This window comes from Nansenia antarctica, assembly GCF_963989245.1.
Source record: "Nansenia antarctica genome assembly, chromosome: 12".
Lineage (NCBI taxonomy): Eukaryota > Metazoa > Chordata > Actinopteri > Argentiniformes > Microstomatidae > Nansenia > Nansenia antarctica.
This window is the reverse complement of record NC_137682.1, coordinates 15,086,811-15,103,642: the sequence shown is the minus strand read 5'-3', so window position 1 is coordinate 15,103,642 and position 16,832 is coordinate 15,086,811. Positions and strand designations below refer to the sequence as shown.

Sequence of the window (16,832 nt, the reverse complement as noted above, 5' to 3'; positions counted from 1 at the left end):
CAGGAGGTCAAAATGCACACAGAACAAATAGTCATGTAAAAGGTGTTTTCAATAGACCCAATGTTGCCCTGTTTTATTGAATGGGTTTTATTGAATGGGTTTTATTGAATGGGTTTTATTGAATGCATTTCTAATTGGCCACATTGTGTCCTGTTTAATTCATCCGTTATAATAATATAATTGTGCCAAATGAGTCCAATGATGTTTAGAAACTGCAAAGAAAAGGCTACACATCATTACCGAGACACCGAGATCTGTGTTTCCATTCTTTGTAGCCGAATTGCTGATACTACAAAAAGCAGACGAAGACTAGTAATGTAATGCCATAATGCCAATAATGGGTTTGCAATGGGCAGCGATCATAGCCTACAATGTGGGGCGGGGGAAGGTGTGATTCTATTTCGGAGCGAATGTATCATAGTTTCTAGGCTACTGAAGAGCCATTCTTGAGATGACAGTTTAAAAGTGCATTTCACTCACACAATACAAATGCGCACATTATAAGCAATGGTGAAAGATGTGATTAATGAATCACATCAAATAAAACAGACAGGAAGTCTAATAGTCTACTACTGTAGTGCATAATAAAATGTTGCAAAGGATCCAGAAAAAAAGTCTGTTGTGCACACGGGCTGTTGCCAAGCTAAGTAAAAAAAACAAAAAGAGAGAGAAAGAGAGAGGGGGGAATTCAAGCACTTTCAATGAAGAAAACTTTTAAGACCTTGATTTTTCTTTCTCAAATTCACAGGACCCGCGGGAACCCTGCCATGTGTTTGTGATTCATCAGCAGCCTGTCAACAGTATTCTTTTAAACCATCAGTTATCCACAGGGTGGTTGGGTGTTAAGCTATAAGTGGGTGTTTAGACTGTTTGCACCCCATTGATAACAGATGTTGGGAAGGTGATGCTGGGCTCTTTTTGGGGGGGGGATGATTGATGATTCACCTGCTTAGTCAAATGTATTGATTGTAAGTCGCTTTGGAATAAGTCTGCTAAATGCCCAAAATGTAAATGTAAATGATGCACTACATAGGCATCTCTGCCACAGCTATGAAGTAGAGCAGGGGCGGCGCTAGGGGGTGGCTACTGGGGCTCAAGCCCCGGATGTTTTCTGAAAAGCCCCGAATGTTTTACTTAAAAAAAATAAATCAAAAATAAAATAAAATAAAAACTCTCGTGAGTAACGTGCAGTACCGGAGTCCAACAGAGAGGCAGCAGCTGCGCGACATTAGCCTGCATACTGCGTAGCCTACCCTGCCCTGAAGAAGAAGTGATCTCAATCAGTGCCTGACTTGCAAAAGTGTAAGGATGGATATCCGAAAGTTGTTTTCAACAAAACAAGCGCCAAGAACTGTTGCAGCAGCCGTATCAGCAGCTGACAACAATGACATCACCAGCAGTGATGACATAGATGATGTTTCAGGTTTGTGAATCTTATTAGAAAGGTGACTGACTCACTGACACTACTTTTCCGGTTTGCTAATGCTAGCTGGCTATCATAACATAACGTTATGTTATAATGAAAATGAAACATAGCAAGGTACTGTTACGGTACATGGTAAGAAATCAAACAAAGGATAATACTTATGGAATGGAATGGAATGGAATGGACTTTATTTGAAAAACAGATGGAATGAAGTGGTTATTCACTTTATACAAATAAAGTGAATAACAGGCTGATAGTCTTTGATATCTGCACTCTGGTTGACTGAGTAACAAGTGAAAAAGAATGATGTAACGTTAATGTTACAGCTAGTAAACATGGAGTAACCACATTAAGTATGCCCTTATGGTAGTATGTATGTATACAGAACATGACTCAAATCTATCCTAAGATGTAACGCTAACTAACTAAGTTTGTTTAATGTCCCAGGGGGGATTTGATTTCACAGTACTATACACAGGCCAACAATACATGTAATATATCGTCATATAACACAGGACAAGACTCTAAATACAATATAAGTGGTGAGCACAGAGTCTGCCCTGATATACATACTGTAACATAACTAGCCTCAGCCCATCAATTATGTAATTCTATACAAATATAAATGATGGTGACTGGCAGGGGGAGCTACGTGTGCTGACCTCCCTCTGTGCCCAGAACCACCACAATTAGTTTGCTTCATTAAAGGGTGTGAATGTATATGTGTTCTCCAGTGCCTTTTGTCCGCTTTAAGGTGGTGGTAAGTTGAAGGTTGAAGGCAAAATTTTCCGGCGCGCTCTGCGCCCACATTATATTCTCCCTCTGGGCTAAGCCCCGGATCTCCTACGATCCTAAATCCGCCCCTGAAGTAGAGGCATGGTAGACAAGAAAAAACTAAAAAGTAATTTCCACCACAGAAGGGTGGATCTTTTCCAACATCCTTCACAGCTCTTGCCTCCACCTGCTGGTGGCTTTCGGCAGCACTTCGGCACACGTCTTCACAACTACTACCTGCCACAGTTGTGGCATTTAGGTAGTCCATCACTGTGATGACAACGTGCAAACAGTGACCTACTGTACAGACACATACAAATACACCACACCACACACAGGCAGACACAAAGAGGCTCCAGAAGCTTTCATGCAATTTTTGTCCAACTTGGAAGCTTGAATTTCAAATGACGTGTGAAGACCCGGCACATGTTACACTAGGTAACCGACACAATAAAAGTAAGCACAAAAACACTTAACACTAGAACAGCCGTGCCTTTTTACCTACTAGAAGAGCCGCCTCTTTACAATGCTCAAGCTGCTATTTACACACAACAACCACTAGTTGGCCGCTTGTAATTTAGCCTGCTTCCTGCACAGAAAAACTTCAAAATAGCTTTATACTAGCTTATCCTGATGTGATTTTTAAAATGTAAGGATACTGGGTGGTAGAACGCACATATCTAGGAAAAGTCATGAAAGGAGGGTCCTGAAATGTGATCGACTGCAAAGATATAAAATGTTTCTTTGCTCAAAGAGTAATGGCTGTTCTAGTGTTAATCTCAACACACACATCTACCTTGCGTGTCACAGTGCTACGCTGGTACTCTGCCATCTCTCGGAGGAGCTGCTGTGTGCATGTCTCCTTCTCTTCGTCATGACGACTCTCGCTCTCCAGCTGTTGAAACTCCAGGTCCTCAAAATGCTTAGTCTCAGCCTCCAGCACCTCCAAGTCCTGACACACACACACACACACACACACACACGCACACATACTTAATAGACCTACTGTATGCGGATTGAAAATAGTCAAGATCGTTTACAAATCTGTATTTGTACCTTTCCATTTATCAAATCTGTATCCGCTACAAATGAGAGCACACACACACTCATACACATTTTCCACCCATGTCACCAATCCAGACAGACAGACATACCAAACCAAGCTGTACACACAGGAGAAAGACAGACAGGCAGGCAGACAGGGAGACCGACAGGCAGACCGACCGACAGGCAGGCAGGCAGGCAGACAGGCAGACAGAACCATACAGCCGTACACACAACCGTACCACAACTATTTCCATATCAATCCAGACTTTAAACAATGAACACAAGTAAATCAAAGGCTTGCAAACAAAATGTGGCACTCAACGTGCTGTATCCTTCCTCATAAACACAGCTAGGACAGCCAAAGAGCAGGCAGATTGTTTTTAGAGCTTCATCTGACTGACGGAGGGCACAGAGAAAGAGTGAGTGGATGGAGGGATGGATGGAGGGATGGATGGAGGGATGGATGGAGGGATGGATGGAGGGTTATCAAACAGGCAGGTGGCAGATGCAGATGCAGACAGACATAGCAGGAGGTAGAGTGCTTAGAAGGAACAGGAATAGGTGATCAGGAAGTGTGTGTGTGTGTGTGTGTGTACTGACCCTGGCAAGCTGCTCCTGTAGGGGCTGCTTCATAGCCTCAGGGCAGGAGTCCAGCAGGGAGCGCTGCTCACACACACTCTGAGCCAACCTCTCTACCCTGCCCCTCTCACTCTGGAGCAACTCACACATCTGGCACACACACCAACACAGAAAGCACAACCAGCACACACACACACACACACACACACACACACACACGCACATACATGGAGGACGTGCACACACACACACACACACACACACACACGTGCGCGCATGCACGCACGTACACACGCACAGGGCAGAGAGAGAGAGAGGGCAGCGTTAGTGGGAGCTGGTGAGGCAGGGTTAGGCGCTACAGTGTTACAGTGTTGTCTTCAAGAGGATGGACTAGGGGGCAGGGAGAAAGGGAGAGAAGGAGGGAGAGAAGGAGAGAAGGAGGGAAGGAGGGAGATAGAATGGTGGGTGGGTCCTGCTTTTAAGGCTGTATCTCAATAGTCTAAACACAACACAGCCTTTAGGATTAGACTTAGGTAGGTCATAGTACATATAGTCATAGTAGTCTCTCCCAATATGGATTGAAGAAGTAGAATTGGGCCATTTTCAGAATGATTCTAACCATCATCTTTTTAGGTTGTACATATTTTTCTATGAAGTAGGTACAATAGGTCACTGTTTGCATTGCATGCTGTCATCGCAGTGGTGGACTGCCTCAATGCTGCTACTGCCAGAGAGTAGTTGTGAAGATATGTTAAGTGCTGCCAAAAGTCATCATCAGGAGGAGGCAAGAGCTATGAAGGATGTAAGGACATGAGAGATGTATGGACATGAGGGATGTAAGGACATGAGGGAGAGATGGTAAGTAAGTAAGTAAGTAAGTAAAATGTCTTTCTAGTTTATGATTGCAGTGCCTTACTCTTCCAAGATAGATTACCTCTTTGCATGAATGCAAATACAGTTCTCTCCATAGGTATTGGAAAGACAAAGCATTTTGTCATTCAATTTCATTACACAAACTGCGCTCTGTGCTTTGTGAGCACACTGTTCACCATAGCCTACTGCTGAAATAGGCGGAATCAACTGGGAAACATTACATCTGTATGAGTTAATTAAAATGCAATTAAAGCCGACTCACACTTATCCATGTCAGATTGCGCAAAAACATTTCCCCCGCTTCTCTGCTCTGTGAGAGACTGCGTGATGACAGTATGAGAGTAGATAGGAGTTGGTCCCTTTGTTTGGTCCTCGTTAAAATAACCTGATATTTAAACAATTTCCATTCTTAATCTCTGTAATTCATGAGCTGCTATAATAAACTAGATTTTGCCAATGTATCTGATAAGGCAAGCTGATAAGGAAAACTATTCTCTAACAGCCCTTATACAACAGTTAGTTCCGACCAAGTAATTTGATTGGACAAGAGGCATTCCATGAGTATACAGTATAACAGCACTGGGACTTTTAACTATATGTATCACTCCGCCGCACAGATGTTCTACTGAATTACCGTTAATTAGACTACATGTTTCTGTTCAGGTTACTAGGCAACAGTCCATTTGAAGTTCAGTTGCGGAACTATTTTTTGTTTATTTTTATGATTAAATAAACAAACAAATCATAATCTGTTGTCGCTTATTACTGTTAACTAATAAATCGCGCTGTAGAACTGTTGTTTAAAAGCAATATCACACTCGAGGTCGTGCTGTTATACTGAATATCAGCACGGCTGTGATCGTCACACGACCGAATCACAGCCGTGCTGATATTCAGTATAACACACTCCCTCTCGTGTGATATTGCTTAATTGTCACCACCTTGTGGTGGCTTTCAGCAGCACTTTGTAACCTGTACTTGCAGCATTCAGGTGGACCACCGCTGCAATGGCGGGTCAACCTAATAACCAGTGGCCCACTGTAGCACCCCCTCCAACATGTTTCACAGATGAGGTGGTATGCTGGAAATCCGTTCCAGGGTAGTATCTACATTACTAATGTCCCCCTGTAACAGTAGTCAATCCCAATAAGACTTACGTTTGCTTATTGTTAATTATTTAACGTGGAATGGCTAACTTGCCCACTCCAAGTCCTCTGAACACTCCTATTTATTGTTCTGCCTATAGTGGTGCAAAGTCTGTGTTGGTCAGACTTAGACGCGCCTCGAGGTGACACAAAATGACCAACGGTTTTTGCACATGGTTTTTGCACTGCCTGCTACTGTTTTGCAGAAGCAATTGGAGCCCAGAGTGTATGGCTGGTGTTGTAAATAGTTTGGTGAAACAAAGTGACATGTTTTCACAGCTAGATGTGTTTTGTCTTGCAAAAAGCGTAGTTATGCACATACAGTGCCCTGCGTAAGGAAGCATTTTTTATTCAATGATATTTGTGTACATTGGTTTCCATCTGGAAAAAGGTTCTGGTCTATCAAGACCAAAACCTCGCGCCACCTGAACAGTTTCTTCCTCACAGTTTCTGCCTCACAAACAAGCCCCCTGCCTCTCATTGACTCTGGGACTTCCAGTACTTCCAGAAAAAGTAATTGGGTTGACAGGTGTGTTTCATCACATCATTTGTGAAAGCATAAGAGAGCTGTCAATGTCTATTGTCGTATTGATTCTAAGTTTTGTGTTCCTTGTGCCTTTGGTTTCTGCTATTGGTGACAACTTGAGGACCAAGGCAGTGTCAATGACAGCCAAGGAAGCCTTTATTAGGCTGGAAAATATGAAAAGAAACATAACCAAAACCTCCGACTTGCTAAAACCAACAGTATTGTAATTTCTGAATGGTGAAACCAATATGTACACAAATCCCATCAAATAAAAGTCTCAAAAGGAACATGTTGGTAATGGCAACCCTGTTTGCCTTTAGCTTAAAATGTAAAACATCTCTAGCTCTCCCCATCTATTTTTCCACCCCTCTCTCATGTATCAGCCAGCTGTGGGGGTTAACGGAACTCTCCGGAAGCAGGCCTGAACACGATCTCACGGAGGAAAGGGTGCCAAACTTGACACACACACACTTCCTTCCATTTATCCAATCTCATCTTTTGCCCTGTCATCGATCCTTTACTTCAACACACACACACACACACACACACACACACACACACACACACACACACACACACACACACACACACTGGGTGTGTGAGATGGGACAGGGCCGTGACTGCTACACTCTGTGCTGTATTAACAGCTGTATATTTGGACCAGGGACAGCATGAGGGATTTACACTTACAAAGTGTGCTTGAAAACATATACCCCACTCACATTACACTCACTACTCATTATGTCATGTACAGAAACACACACTCTCCCTCTCTCTCCCTCAAGAGATGAGATTGACCCTGTGCAGATATACACTAGGGTTTTTATCTCTGTTGGTATGAAACTACGCTGTGTAAATAAAGTGTGATTAGATTTGATCTCTAGACCCAGGTCCTTACCTGAGTCTTCTGGGCCTGTGTGTGTGTCTCCATGTGGACCATCCTGGTGTTGAGTGTGTCCAGGGCATCTCTCTCTTGCTGCAGGGCGGTGAGCTCCGTCTCCTGCTCCGCTTCTACGAGAGCACGCTCCACCTCCACCTGGGACACACACACACACATAGAGAACCATCAGGTACCGCACACATGAATGTACATACGATTCAAAAGTAGGGTACGGTACGATGGTAGTTTCTGGAGAAACTTTAAGTTTTAAAAAACAAAAGTAAGCCGATGACATGATGTTCGATTAGACAGGGCAACCCAACCCACATTCTGGTATGAAGTACAATGACGAGTGGTATATGTGTCGTTGGTGATAAACCGGAGCGTTATTTAAGGTAGATGTATTTAGTGTGTAACCCTCACTCCCTCTGTTTATCTATCTTCTACCCTGCCCTCGACCTCTCAGTTGTTTTAACTCCTTCTCCCTGTCTCCCCCTTTCTCCCTCCTTCCCTCCCTCTACCTCTCTGAGAGACTCGTCCATCTGGTTGTCCAGCTCTTTAATCTTCTGCTCCAGCTCCTCCATGTCGTTCAGCACCTGGATCCTCTCCTCCTCCACACGGGTCAATTCCTGTCTCTGCTGCTGGCCGTCCTCCGGCACCTGTTGATGACATCACACTCCCACAGTGAATACAGTTTAAGAGCTTCTCAGTTGGGTGAAACTTCATCAACTTCAACTTCACTTGGCTTCATTGATAACATTTTGATTCAATGAATGAGAGGTCCACAGTTTGTGCGAGGTAGCCTATATATTATTTAAATCCTGCCTGGTTCTCAGTGCCATGGGGAAATTGTGCCTACAGAAACATTTTGTTTCCAAAATAACCCCAATCAGGCATTTTCGCTCCTGTCCTGTTCCGATCTTTTAACAGAATACATTGCACCTAGATCACTTAGATCGTCTGACCAAAGGCTTTTAATTGTCCCACGGTCTAGGCTCAAAAAGGGTGGCTGTGCTTTTACTGTTGTAGCTCCAACATTATGGAATCGCCTCCCCCTCACTGTCAGGTTAGCTGGGTCTGTACCACTTTTTTAAAAACGTTTAAAAACCCAGGATGGCATTTTTATAAGTCGTTTTCTCTTTTTACTTCTGATATCTGTATTGATTTGATCCTTTATCATTTGTTTCATTGCTTTTGTGAAGTGCTTGTTTACCTATGAATTATATTTTATTTGTTGGCTGTTTACTTCCTGTGTTATGCTGTATACTACCAACTGTATTGTGAAGCACTTTGTGACTGCTGTCTTGATAAGTGCTATACAAATAAAGTAAAGTAAAGTAAAGCATCTTGCTACCTTGGGGCCGTCGCCTCTTGAGGGTCATGTTGTGGTGTTTATTTGATTCATTAGGAGCCTAGGGACAGTATCTTTGGCAACCATCAATGTTTATTTTTGTACACCGAAGGAGCCGTTGGCAGAGTCTGGTGTGCCTATCCTGACCCAGTTATCCCACATTACCTGCACTAGAAATCTTTCATGATTTACAGAAATGATTCTTTGATTTGTGTTGACGTAGTGAATTAACCATGCTTTTTTGAAATCATTATTTGAACTCAGAACACAGATTTGGATGAGATGGGAGTCATGATGAGAGTGCAGTTTTTGCGAGGCAGGTTAGGCCCACTATATTCATTCAAGTTGTAGTAGTGCATAGCCTATTTAACGCAGTATTAATCTTGCTTTGTTTTAATATTAGGTCTACTTGAGAGGAATCCCATTGAGACAAAGCATTTCACGGTTATTTTGGAAGTTGAGGAGGATGCACCTTGTTTTTTTAACAATGGCCCACGCTTGAAATCCTGATGTCTTTGTCAGGACTCTCACCTGATTGGTCCTCTGTGTACACAGGGTGGGGGAGGGCGCCAGACTCCGCAGACTGACCGCAGGTGACTCCGCCCTGTTGTCACAGTGATTGCTGCTCCAGCTCTGTCGGCCCTGGCGCTCTTCGCCGTTGCTGTAGTAACCATTCTCGGAGCCTGCGTCGTGTCCGTTCCTGTTTCCGTTAGCCGTCGAGTCGGAGAACACGGATTCCGATTCGTCGTCGTCGTCGGAGAGCTGGAGTTTCTCGAGCTTCCGGTTGATCTCTTGGAGGTTGGCTATGGCAGAGCCAGGACGCTCCCTGTCCCTCTCCGCTCGACCCAGCTCAGAACACAGAGAGAGGATGGTCTCCAGCCGCTGACGCTCCTACAACATACACACACACACACACACACACACACACATCCTATAAACAGACATTCTTCCGTTGAAATAACATCCAAACACACACCACACACCATTGTAGAGATATTACCTGAGGAAGCATGGCTGTCGAAAGAATCATCCCCTTCTCACAGACCTATTAACATGCATCATAGTTGTGCGAACCTGGGTCAGCAGCACCAAGCTCCTAACCATCACATGACCGCATGGCCTAACACAACCTGAACCTATAGCAATGTACTCCAAAAGCGGCTGAAGCTAGTAGCTACAGGCTAAAGCAGCCCTATGTGCTATTAGCGCCTAATGTAGAGAAACTACGAACCACACAGAGAGAGCTACCAGGGCAGTGCAACTGATATCAGGTACAGTATGAGGGAGGGAGAGTGTAAGAGTGCATGTGTGTGGGGGGCGGGGGGCTTTCCTGGGAATGCTGTTGGCTCTCAGTCACAGTCAAGGAATCTTGGACCGGAAAAGCTAAGCATACACAAGCCATTTAAAATGTATGTACGATCAGTCACAGTCATCTGAGTGAGTAACACTCATCAAGGACTCTTATGCACCTCCATGTCTTTTCTCTATGGAAGAAGGCTCAGAAGGACACACACACACACACACATACACACACACACACACCACTACACCACAACACACACACACACACACACTAAGCAAACACTGTGTCAGTTCCACACCTGGTTCACTTGTAATGAACACAAGCCTCTGTAGAGCTACTACACAGAGTCTGTTACAATAACACTGTCACCCAGGAGAGAGAGAGAGCAGAGGATATAGCATGAGCAAAAGTGAGTGTGACTATGTGTGGTAGAGAGAGGGACAAAGGCAGCAAGAGAGAGAGCAGAGGGTATAAAAGAGATTGAGAGAAGCAGAGAGGGGGAGCAAACGAGAGAGAGAGAGGAAGATCTAGCGAAGTAAGCAACTGGCTACTCCAGTGTAATGCGATCTCTGGCACCCTGGCACAAAGGGATGGAGAGGAGTGGAGAAGGGGGGGGGGGTGTGAAAGAGGAGAGAGGATATACAAATATAGGAACACGGAGATCTACTCGATGTTCCTATATTAGTACAAGGACAGTGGAGTGACAGGTATGTGTTCCACTAAGACCCAAAACCTGTAGTTTAGTTGTCCAACCTGTAGAGGGCAGACTGGATCCATTGAGCACACAGAGGAGAAGAATGTGGGACTACAGCTACCAAGAGATTTGTGTGTCTGTGTGTGTGTGTGTGTGTGTGTGTGTGTGTGTGTGTGTGTGTGACACAACTCACCAGCCTCTCCACTTCCTGCTCCCTGAGTCTCTCATCTCTCTGGTGTTGGTGGTAGTCTGTCAGTTCTTCTTTCCCACTCAGGGAGCTAATACTGCCTCTCCTCTCCCTGAACCCCCCTGGTGGAGTCACCCCCAGCCCCAGCCCCACCCCCACCCCGGCCTTCCCAAACGACTGCCTTCTCTCGCCCAGACCAAACCCGGCTGAACCTGACTCCAGCCCAGCCTTCCCAAATGAAGACCTCCTCTCCCCCAGTCCAGGATCCAGGCCCATCCCCCACCTCTCTCTCTCCTCCTTCCCCTTCCTCTCGCTCTCCCCCTCCGTCTCCCCCGGACAGAGCTCTGTTCCTGCGAAGACTCCGTGGCTGGCCAGCCTCCCTGGCTCTGGAGGGATGGAGCCGGTACTGGAGCTGGTGGAGGTCAGGCTGAGCTTCTTGGCCATGCGGGGGCTGGAGGAGCCCCCTGCTCGGGACGGGACAGTCACGTCAGGGGGGCCGGGGGTGGCGGTGGTGGTGTGGGTCTTCGGGGAGGACAGGGAGATGGACACTACCCCCTCCCCTTGGTTGTGGTTGCGGTCAGTGTTGGAGATGTGGTAGGTAGAGGCTTGGTTGTGGTTGCGGTCAATGTTGGAGCTGTGGTTCTGGGTAGTGGCTTGGTTGTGGTTCTGGGTAGTGGTTTGGTTGTGGTTCAGAGTAGCGGTTTGGTTGTGGTTATGTTGAGAGCTGCTGGTTTCGGAGCGACGTGGAGGCAACGTTGTCAGGGTGACCACTCCGTTGCCCGGGTTACGGGGCGATGGGCAGAGGCGGGGCAGGGAGCGACTGTGACCTCCCGTCATCCCCCCTAGCGATCCCGCCGAGTACTTCCTGGTTCGGTTGCTAGGCATGGAGTCCTGGTTTCCGTGGCTACGCCGACCGAGGCGGGGGCTGGAGGGCATGCTCGCCACCCCTCCTGGAACAAGGGGAGGAGGGGAGAGGAGGAGGCTGTCACTACTGGCAACAGAAGAGGAGGAGCCACCACCATTCCACATAGAGAGCAGGGGGGAGGTGTTTGGATTTATCCGGCGTCGACCATCACGAGAGGAGACCTGGTTGTCCGGTGATTGGTTGGCTTTGCCTGACAGGGGTGGGCGCTCTGAGCTGTAAAAATGTCTCGCCTGCTCCTGATAGGCTGATGAGAGCGAGATAGGTGAGGTCACAGGCGTGGTGGGAGGAGACTGAGAAAAAGAGAGAGAGAAAGAGATAAGAAGAGGAAATGGAGACAATATCATATTAGAAGACTCAAATATGGAACAATAAAGTCATGCATTTGCACTCTGTTAATTTATAGTTTAGAACTGTTTGAATACATCTATCTATCTATCCATGTATAGTTTAGAGCAGTTTAGACCTCTGTTCATGTATAGTTTAGAGCAGTTTAGACCTCCATTTATAACTTAGACCTGGTTGAATATCATCATCTATCATCCATCCATCCATCCATCCATCCATCTATCTATCTACCTTCTATCTATCTGTACATTTATAGTTTAGACTTTCTTTTGGCTCTATACTCCAAAAGTTTGGATTTGAAATAAAAAAAATACTAGGCCACCAAAAGTAATCAGAAAGATTAATATAATGTCCAAATTAATCACTCATGTTTAGTATATGGTTGACAATCCTTTGCATGTAATAACTGCCTGAAGTCTGTGACCCATTGACCCCACCAGATGTTGGATCTCTTCTAGAGAAAGATTTGATCATCCGGAAATGAAATGCATGTACAATTGGATTGCTTATACTCAAACAGACAAGATGTTTCTCTACAATTAAGACAAAACAATTAAGACAAGTTAGCCAGTTCTAGTGGCAGCTATACATGCACAAACCATATACTGTAATACTTGGGCAGATCCTTTTTTCTCCAAACGTTCAATCCCTCTGGTATATGATAATATTCATCTTATCTCTCCAAAGATCTTTTTCCAGACCTCTGCAGGGTTTCTAGGTACATTTTAGTAAACTGTAACCTAATTGCCCTTTTTGAGGCTAACTAGTGGTTCGTGAAGTTTCTATAGTTCGGCTGGGGACATATTCTGTGGATAGCAGAGTCCCAAACACATTCACGCCTACCTCCTGTGGAGTGTTCTTGATCTGTGGGACATTTTTTTGTGAGGGTTTCTTGTTTATGGTGAGCATTCTTTGGTCATCCACTGGAAAAGTCTTCCTTTGCCTGCCAACCACCCGCTCACCAGTGCGTTTTCTTTTTAACGATGTTCCAAACTGTTGATTTTTGCAAGCCTACGGTTTTGGTTATGTTTGTTCAACAGCAGATTCCAAAGGTAACAGCAAAGACTAGAATCAATACTAGACATTGCTTGCACAGATGATGTGACAGAACAAACCTGACCAACCAATGCCGTCATTTCTAAATGATGAAACTAATATGTACACAAATACCATCAAATAAAAGCTGAGAATCTCTCCTCTTAACCCCATAGTTATTGTTTGATTTCAAATCCAGACTTCTGGAGTATAGAGCCAAAATAAGAGGAAATGCTTCACTGTCCCGTTACTTACGCAGGGCACAGAATCTCTCCAAGCAGCTGATCTGTCTGATCTGTCTCATATAGTGGTTTTTGTAACATAAGTAGCCGTCCCATGGAAAGTAATGGAAGGGCGCAGTAATACCACAAATTAGGAAAATACTTTATGGCTGATGCTTTGTGATTGTTCTTTTTGAAGATTGGTTTCATGTCCTACAAGACAGGTCAGTTCAGGCTCCGACTGTGGGCGTAGGAATGAAGTCCCCTGTCATTCACACAATGTGAATAACTGGCATGTAGAATAGGATTTGGATTAGACGGATTCCATCTGCAACCTTGCGAATGAATACAGCAGAACAGAAGGGTTTAGGACTGTTTCATCAGGGCTACGCTGGCGCTTGTACCTGTGTCATGCTGAAGTAGGAGGGGCTAGAGTCCCCATTGGCTCTCAGGCTGGTCTCCAGGGCAACCTTCTTGCGCTGGAGGGTGTCCATCAGATCGCGGAGCTCGGAGGCGGAGCGCATGCCCCTCGCCCCTCCCACCACCGCATGGCCGTAGTCGCTGCTGAACTTCAGATAGTCTGAGGGGGGGGGGGATCAGGGAGAGAGAGAGAGGGGAAGAGAGAGATGTAGGGGAGAGGGGTGGAGAGAAAGAGGTGGGGGGAAAGTGTAAGAGTTATTGAGAGACAGAGAGAGAGAGAGAGAGAGAGAGAGAGAGGGGGGGGGGGAGGTGTCTGCACCTGGAGCTGGTCTATACAGTGTATACATAGCATAGACGGCTTTGGCAACAAACAACAGAGACCTGGCAGCAAACCATCCAGAACCAAATGTACTCCAAAAGCCAAAACATACACACACACACACACACACACACACTCACACACACACACACACACACACACACACACACACACACACACACACAGGAACGTCCAAAACAAACACACATGTGGTAGTTTCCGTTCTCTAAAAGTAGCAGAGCAACAGAGTTCCTTATTTTGGAAATTTGGGAAACATTGTGCTCAGGAATTGCCCCCTAAATGCCCCCTTATTTCTTTCAACGGCCCATCTGTGATAGTAGAGTAACTATTGTAGGTAACACAGTGCTTTATTTCTCTCTACAACCAAGTTGCAAGACTAAGCTAACAATGTTTGTCACTCAGGTCACATTTCAGAAAGGGCTTAGGGTCAGAAATGGATTTCACTGCACAGATGTTTGTCAGAGAACCGCAAGGCATGTGGAAACGGGACCTCTCTACAGTCTGAATGATAAAATGTGAACCCAGACGGACATGCTGTGGGTAGATGTGTGTAAGTTCTAAGTACACACGTCCGGATGGGAGTGTGTGTATACATTTAGACAGTGATGGGCCTGGGTGTGTAAGTTAGGCTTACTTACAGTGCCTTGTTCGGAGGGGGGTAGGAATGAGGTAGAAACTAAAATGCATTACAAGATCTCAAGACGCTGTTGGTGCAACTCACACACATACACAGAAGCAGATACACAGACACACACATACACAGAGACACACACACACACACACACACACAGCTTGGCTCCATATATGGGGCAGGCCTGGCTCGTATCGGCTCTCTGTGATCTCCCTGTACTCTGGGCACTGAAAGGATCTGTTCTATATGGTGTAACCTCAAAGAGAGACACCCCTATACAGATGTTTCTTCTGCATTCTCAGGCTCCGTGCAAGAGGCTGAATGTATGTGCGCGTGCGTGTGCGTGTGTGTCTGTGTGTGTGTGTGTGTGTGTGCGTGTGTGTGTGTGTGTGTGCGTGTGTGTGTGTGTGTGTGTCTGTGTGTGTGTGTGTGTGTGTGCGTGTGTGTGTGTGTGTGTGTGTGTGTGCGTGTGTGTGCGTGTGTGTGTGTGTGTGTGTGTGTGTGTGTGTGCGTACACACATTCCTGCTGTCCAGCAACCCAGTTTAGTCATGCATGGTCCCGTTTCCATCACACGCACATGTTCTGGTGGGGGGTCTACCTGTAACTGTACCCACAACCACACACACACACACACACACACACACACACACACACACACAGCGGGAGAGAGAAATGGGACCTGTGAGATTATAGCGGTGAGAGAGAAGAGGGGTGGAGAGGGGGAACAAAGGAGACGACAGGACTGAGGGGTTAAGTTGGGTTCAGAGGTGAAAGAGGAGGGGGTAGGAGTTGAATCTGTATGGATGTGTGTATGTGTGTGCCTGCCTGAATGTGTGTGTGTGTGTGTGTGTGTGTGTGTTGTACCTGTGTTGTAGGCCAGGGCTGATACAGGGCTCTTCTGTGGCTGCATACTCTTCATACGGCTGGCCTCCTCTGGATGGTTGAAGCGGAAGATGTAGGATTTACCCAGACACAGAGAGTAACCTGGAGAGGAAGCACACACGCACGCACACGCGCACGCACACACACACACACACACACACACACACACACACACAAGACGTCAGGGTCACAACCATCAAAACACACACACAAGCCACAGCTGTCCAAATACCTCAGAAGGAACTATTATACTACAGTTCAACACTGGGCCTAGCTCTCTCTCTCTCTCTCTCTGTCTCTGTCTCTGTCTCTGTCTCTCTCTCTATCTCTCTTTCTCTCTCTCTCTCTCTCTGTCTCTCTGTCTCTCTCTCTCTCTCTCTTTCTCTGTCTCTCTCTCTCTCTCTCTCTCTCTCTCTCTCTCTCTCTCTGTCTCTCTGTCTCTCTCTCTCTCTCTATCTCCCAAACAATCTTCTCACTTATCCTCTCTCTTCACTTTCCTCTTTATCGTATGAGTAAAAGACAGTTTATAACACTGGGCTACAGGAATGTTCCGTCGGTGCTATACCAGAGACCATGGGCCCATGCACTGTCAGACAGAACCGAAGGGGGGGGGGGGGGGGGGGGGGGGCAGCATGGAAACATTCTCTCGAAGCCCATTGGCTTTCTCTCTCACACTCTCTCTCCCTGTCCTAAAGCTCCAAAGTCGAGCGAAAAGGCAAAGGAACTGGAACGTGTTGTTTTAGCATACAGTATTCCTCTAAAGTACATAGCTAGCGTGCTTCACTGACATGTCTGGTAGGTACAGTAGATGACATGTCTGGTAGGTACAGTAGATGACATGTCTGGTAGGTACAGTAGATGACATGTCTGGTAGGCAGCTGGTGTGGCTGACTGGGTTTCAATCCTGGTATCCGGTTAAAACGTAGGCACTCCAGTTACTCAAGTCTTCAGGTCTGAGGTGTTTTACAAGTGTCCACTCCACCGTATAAAGAAACACTGACACACTTCCTTACAGGTGATGTGTTTTCTCTAAACGTCTGTGTGTCTGTGTGTGACATCCAGATATCAATATCATACCCTTAACATTCCAGATTTTGTTTACTAACCAGTGTACTTTGTGTGGTGTGTGTGTGTTCTGGACAAGCACATACACACACGCGTGCTCACACCAAGCAGTCAAACCCACATCCCAAAATGGGTGTCCAGTGTCCACGGTTAGCTTTTGTGTTTGTGTGTCATATGTGTCA

General features: G+C 45.9%; 1 protein-coding gene across 1 annotated transcript in view; it reads right to left on the bottom strand.

The window, feature by feature from the left end:
* The window catches only part of LOC308168229 (pleckstrin homology-like domain family B member 2), a 36,418-nt gene that overhangs the window by 11,761 nt on the left and 7,825 nt on the right, over window positions 1-16,832 (bottom strand). The window contains exons 4-11 of the mRNA XM_080542735.1: window positions 15,568-15,687; window positions 13,716-13,891; window positions 10,792-12,000; window positions 9,133-9,492; window positions 7,772-7,909; window positions 7,269-7,406; window positions 3,848-3,976; window positions 2,997-3,152 (exon numbers count right to left, since the gene is read on the bottom strand). Of these exons, the coding sequence (XP_080398861.1) occupies window positions 2,997-3,152; window positions 3,848-3,976; window positions 7,269-7,406; window positions 7,772-7,909; window positions 9,133-9,492; window positions 10,792-12,000; window positions 13,716-13,891; window positions 15,568-15,687 (2,426 nt within the window). The remainder of the gene's footprint in view (window positions 1-2,996; window positions 3,153-3,847; window positions 3,977-7,268; window positions 7,407-7,771; window positions 7,910-9,132; window positions 9,493-10,791; window positions 12,001-13,715; window positions 13,892-15,567; window positions 15,688-16,832) is intronic.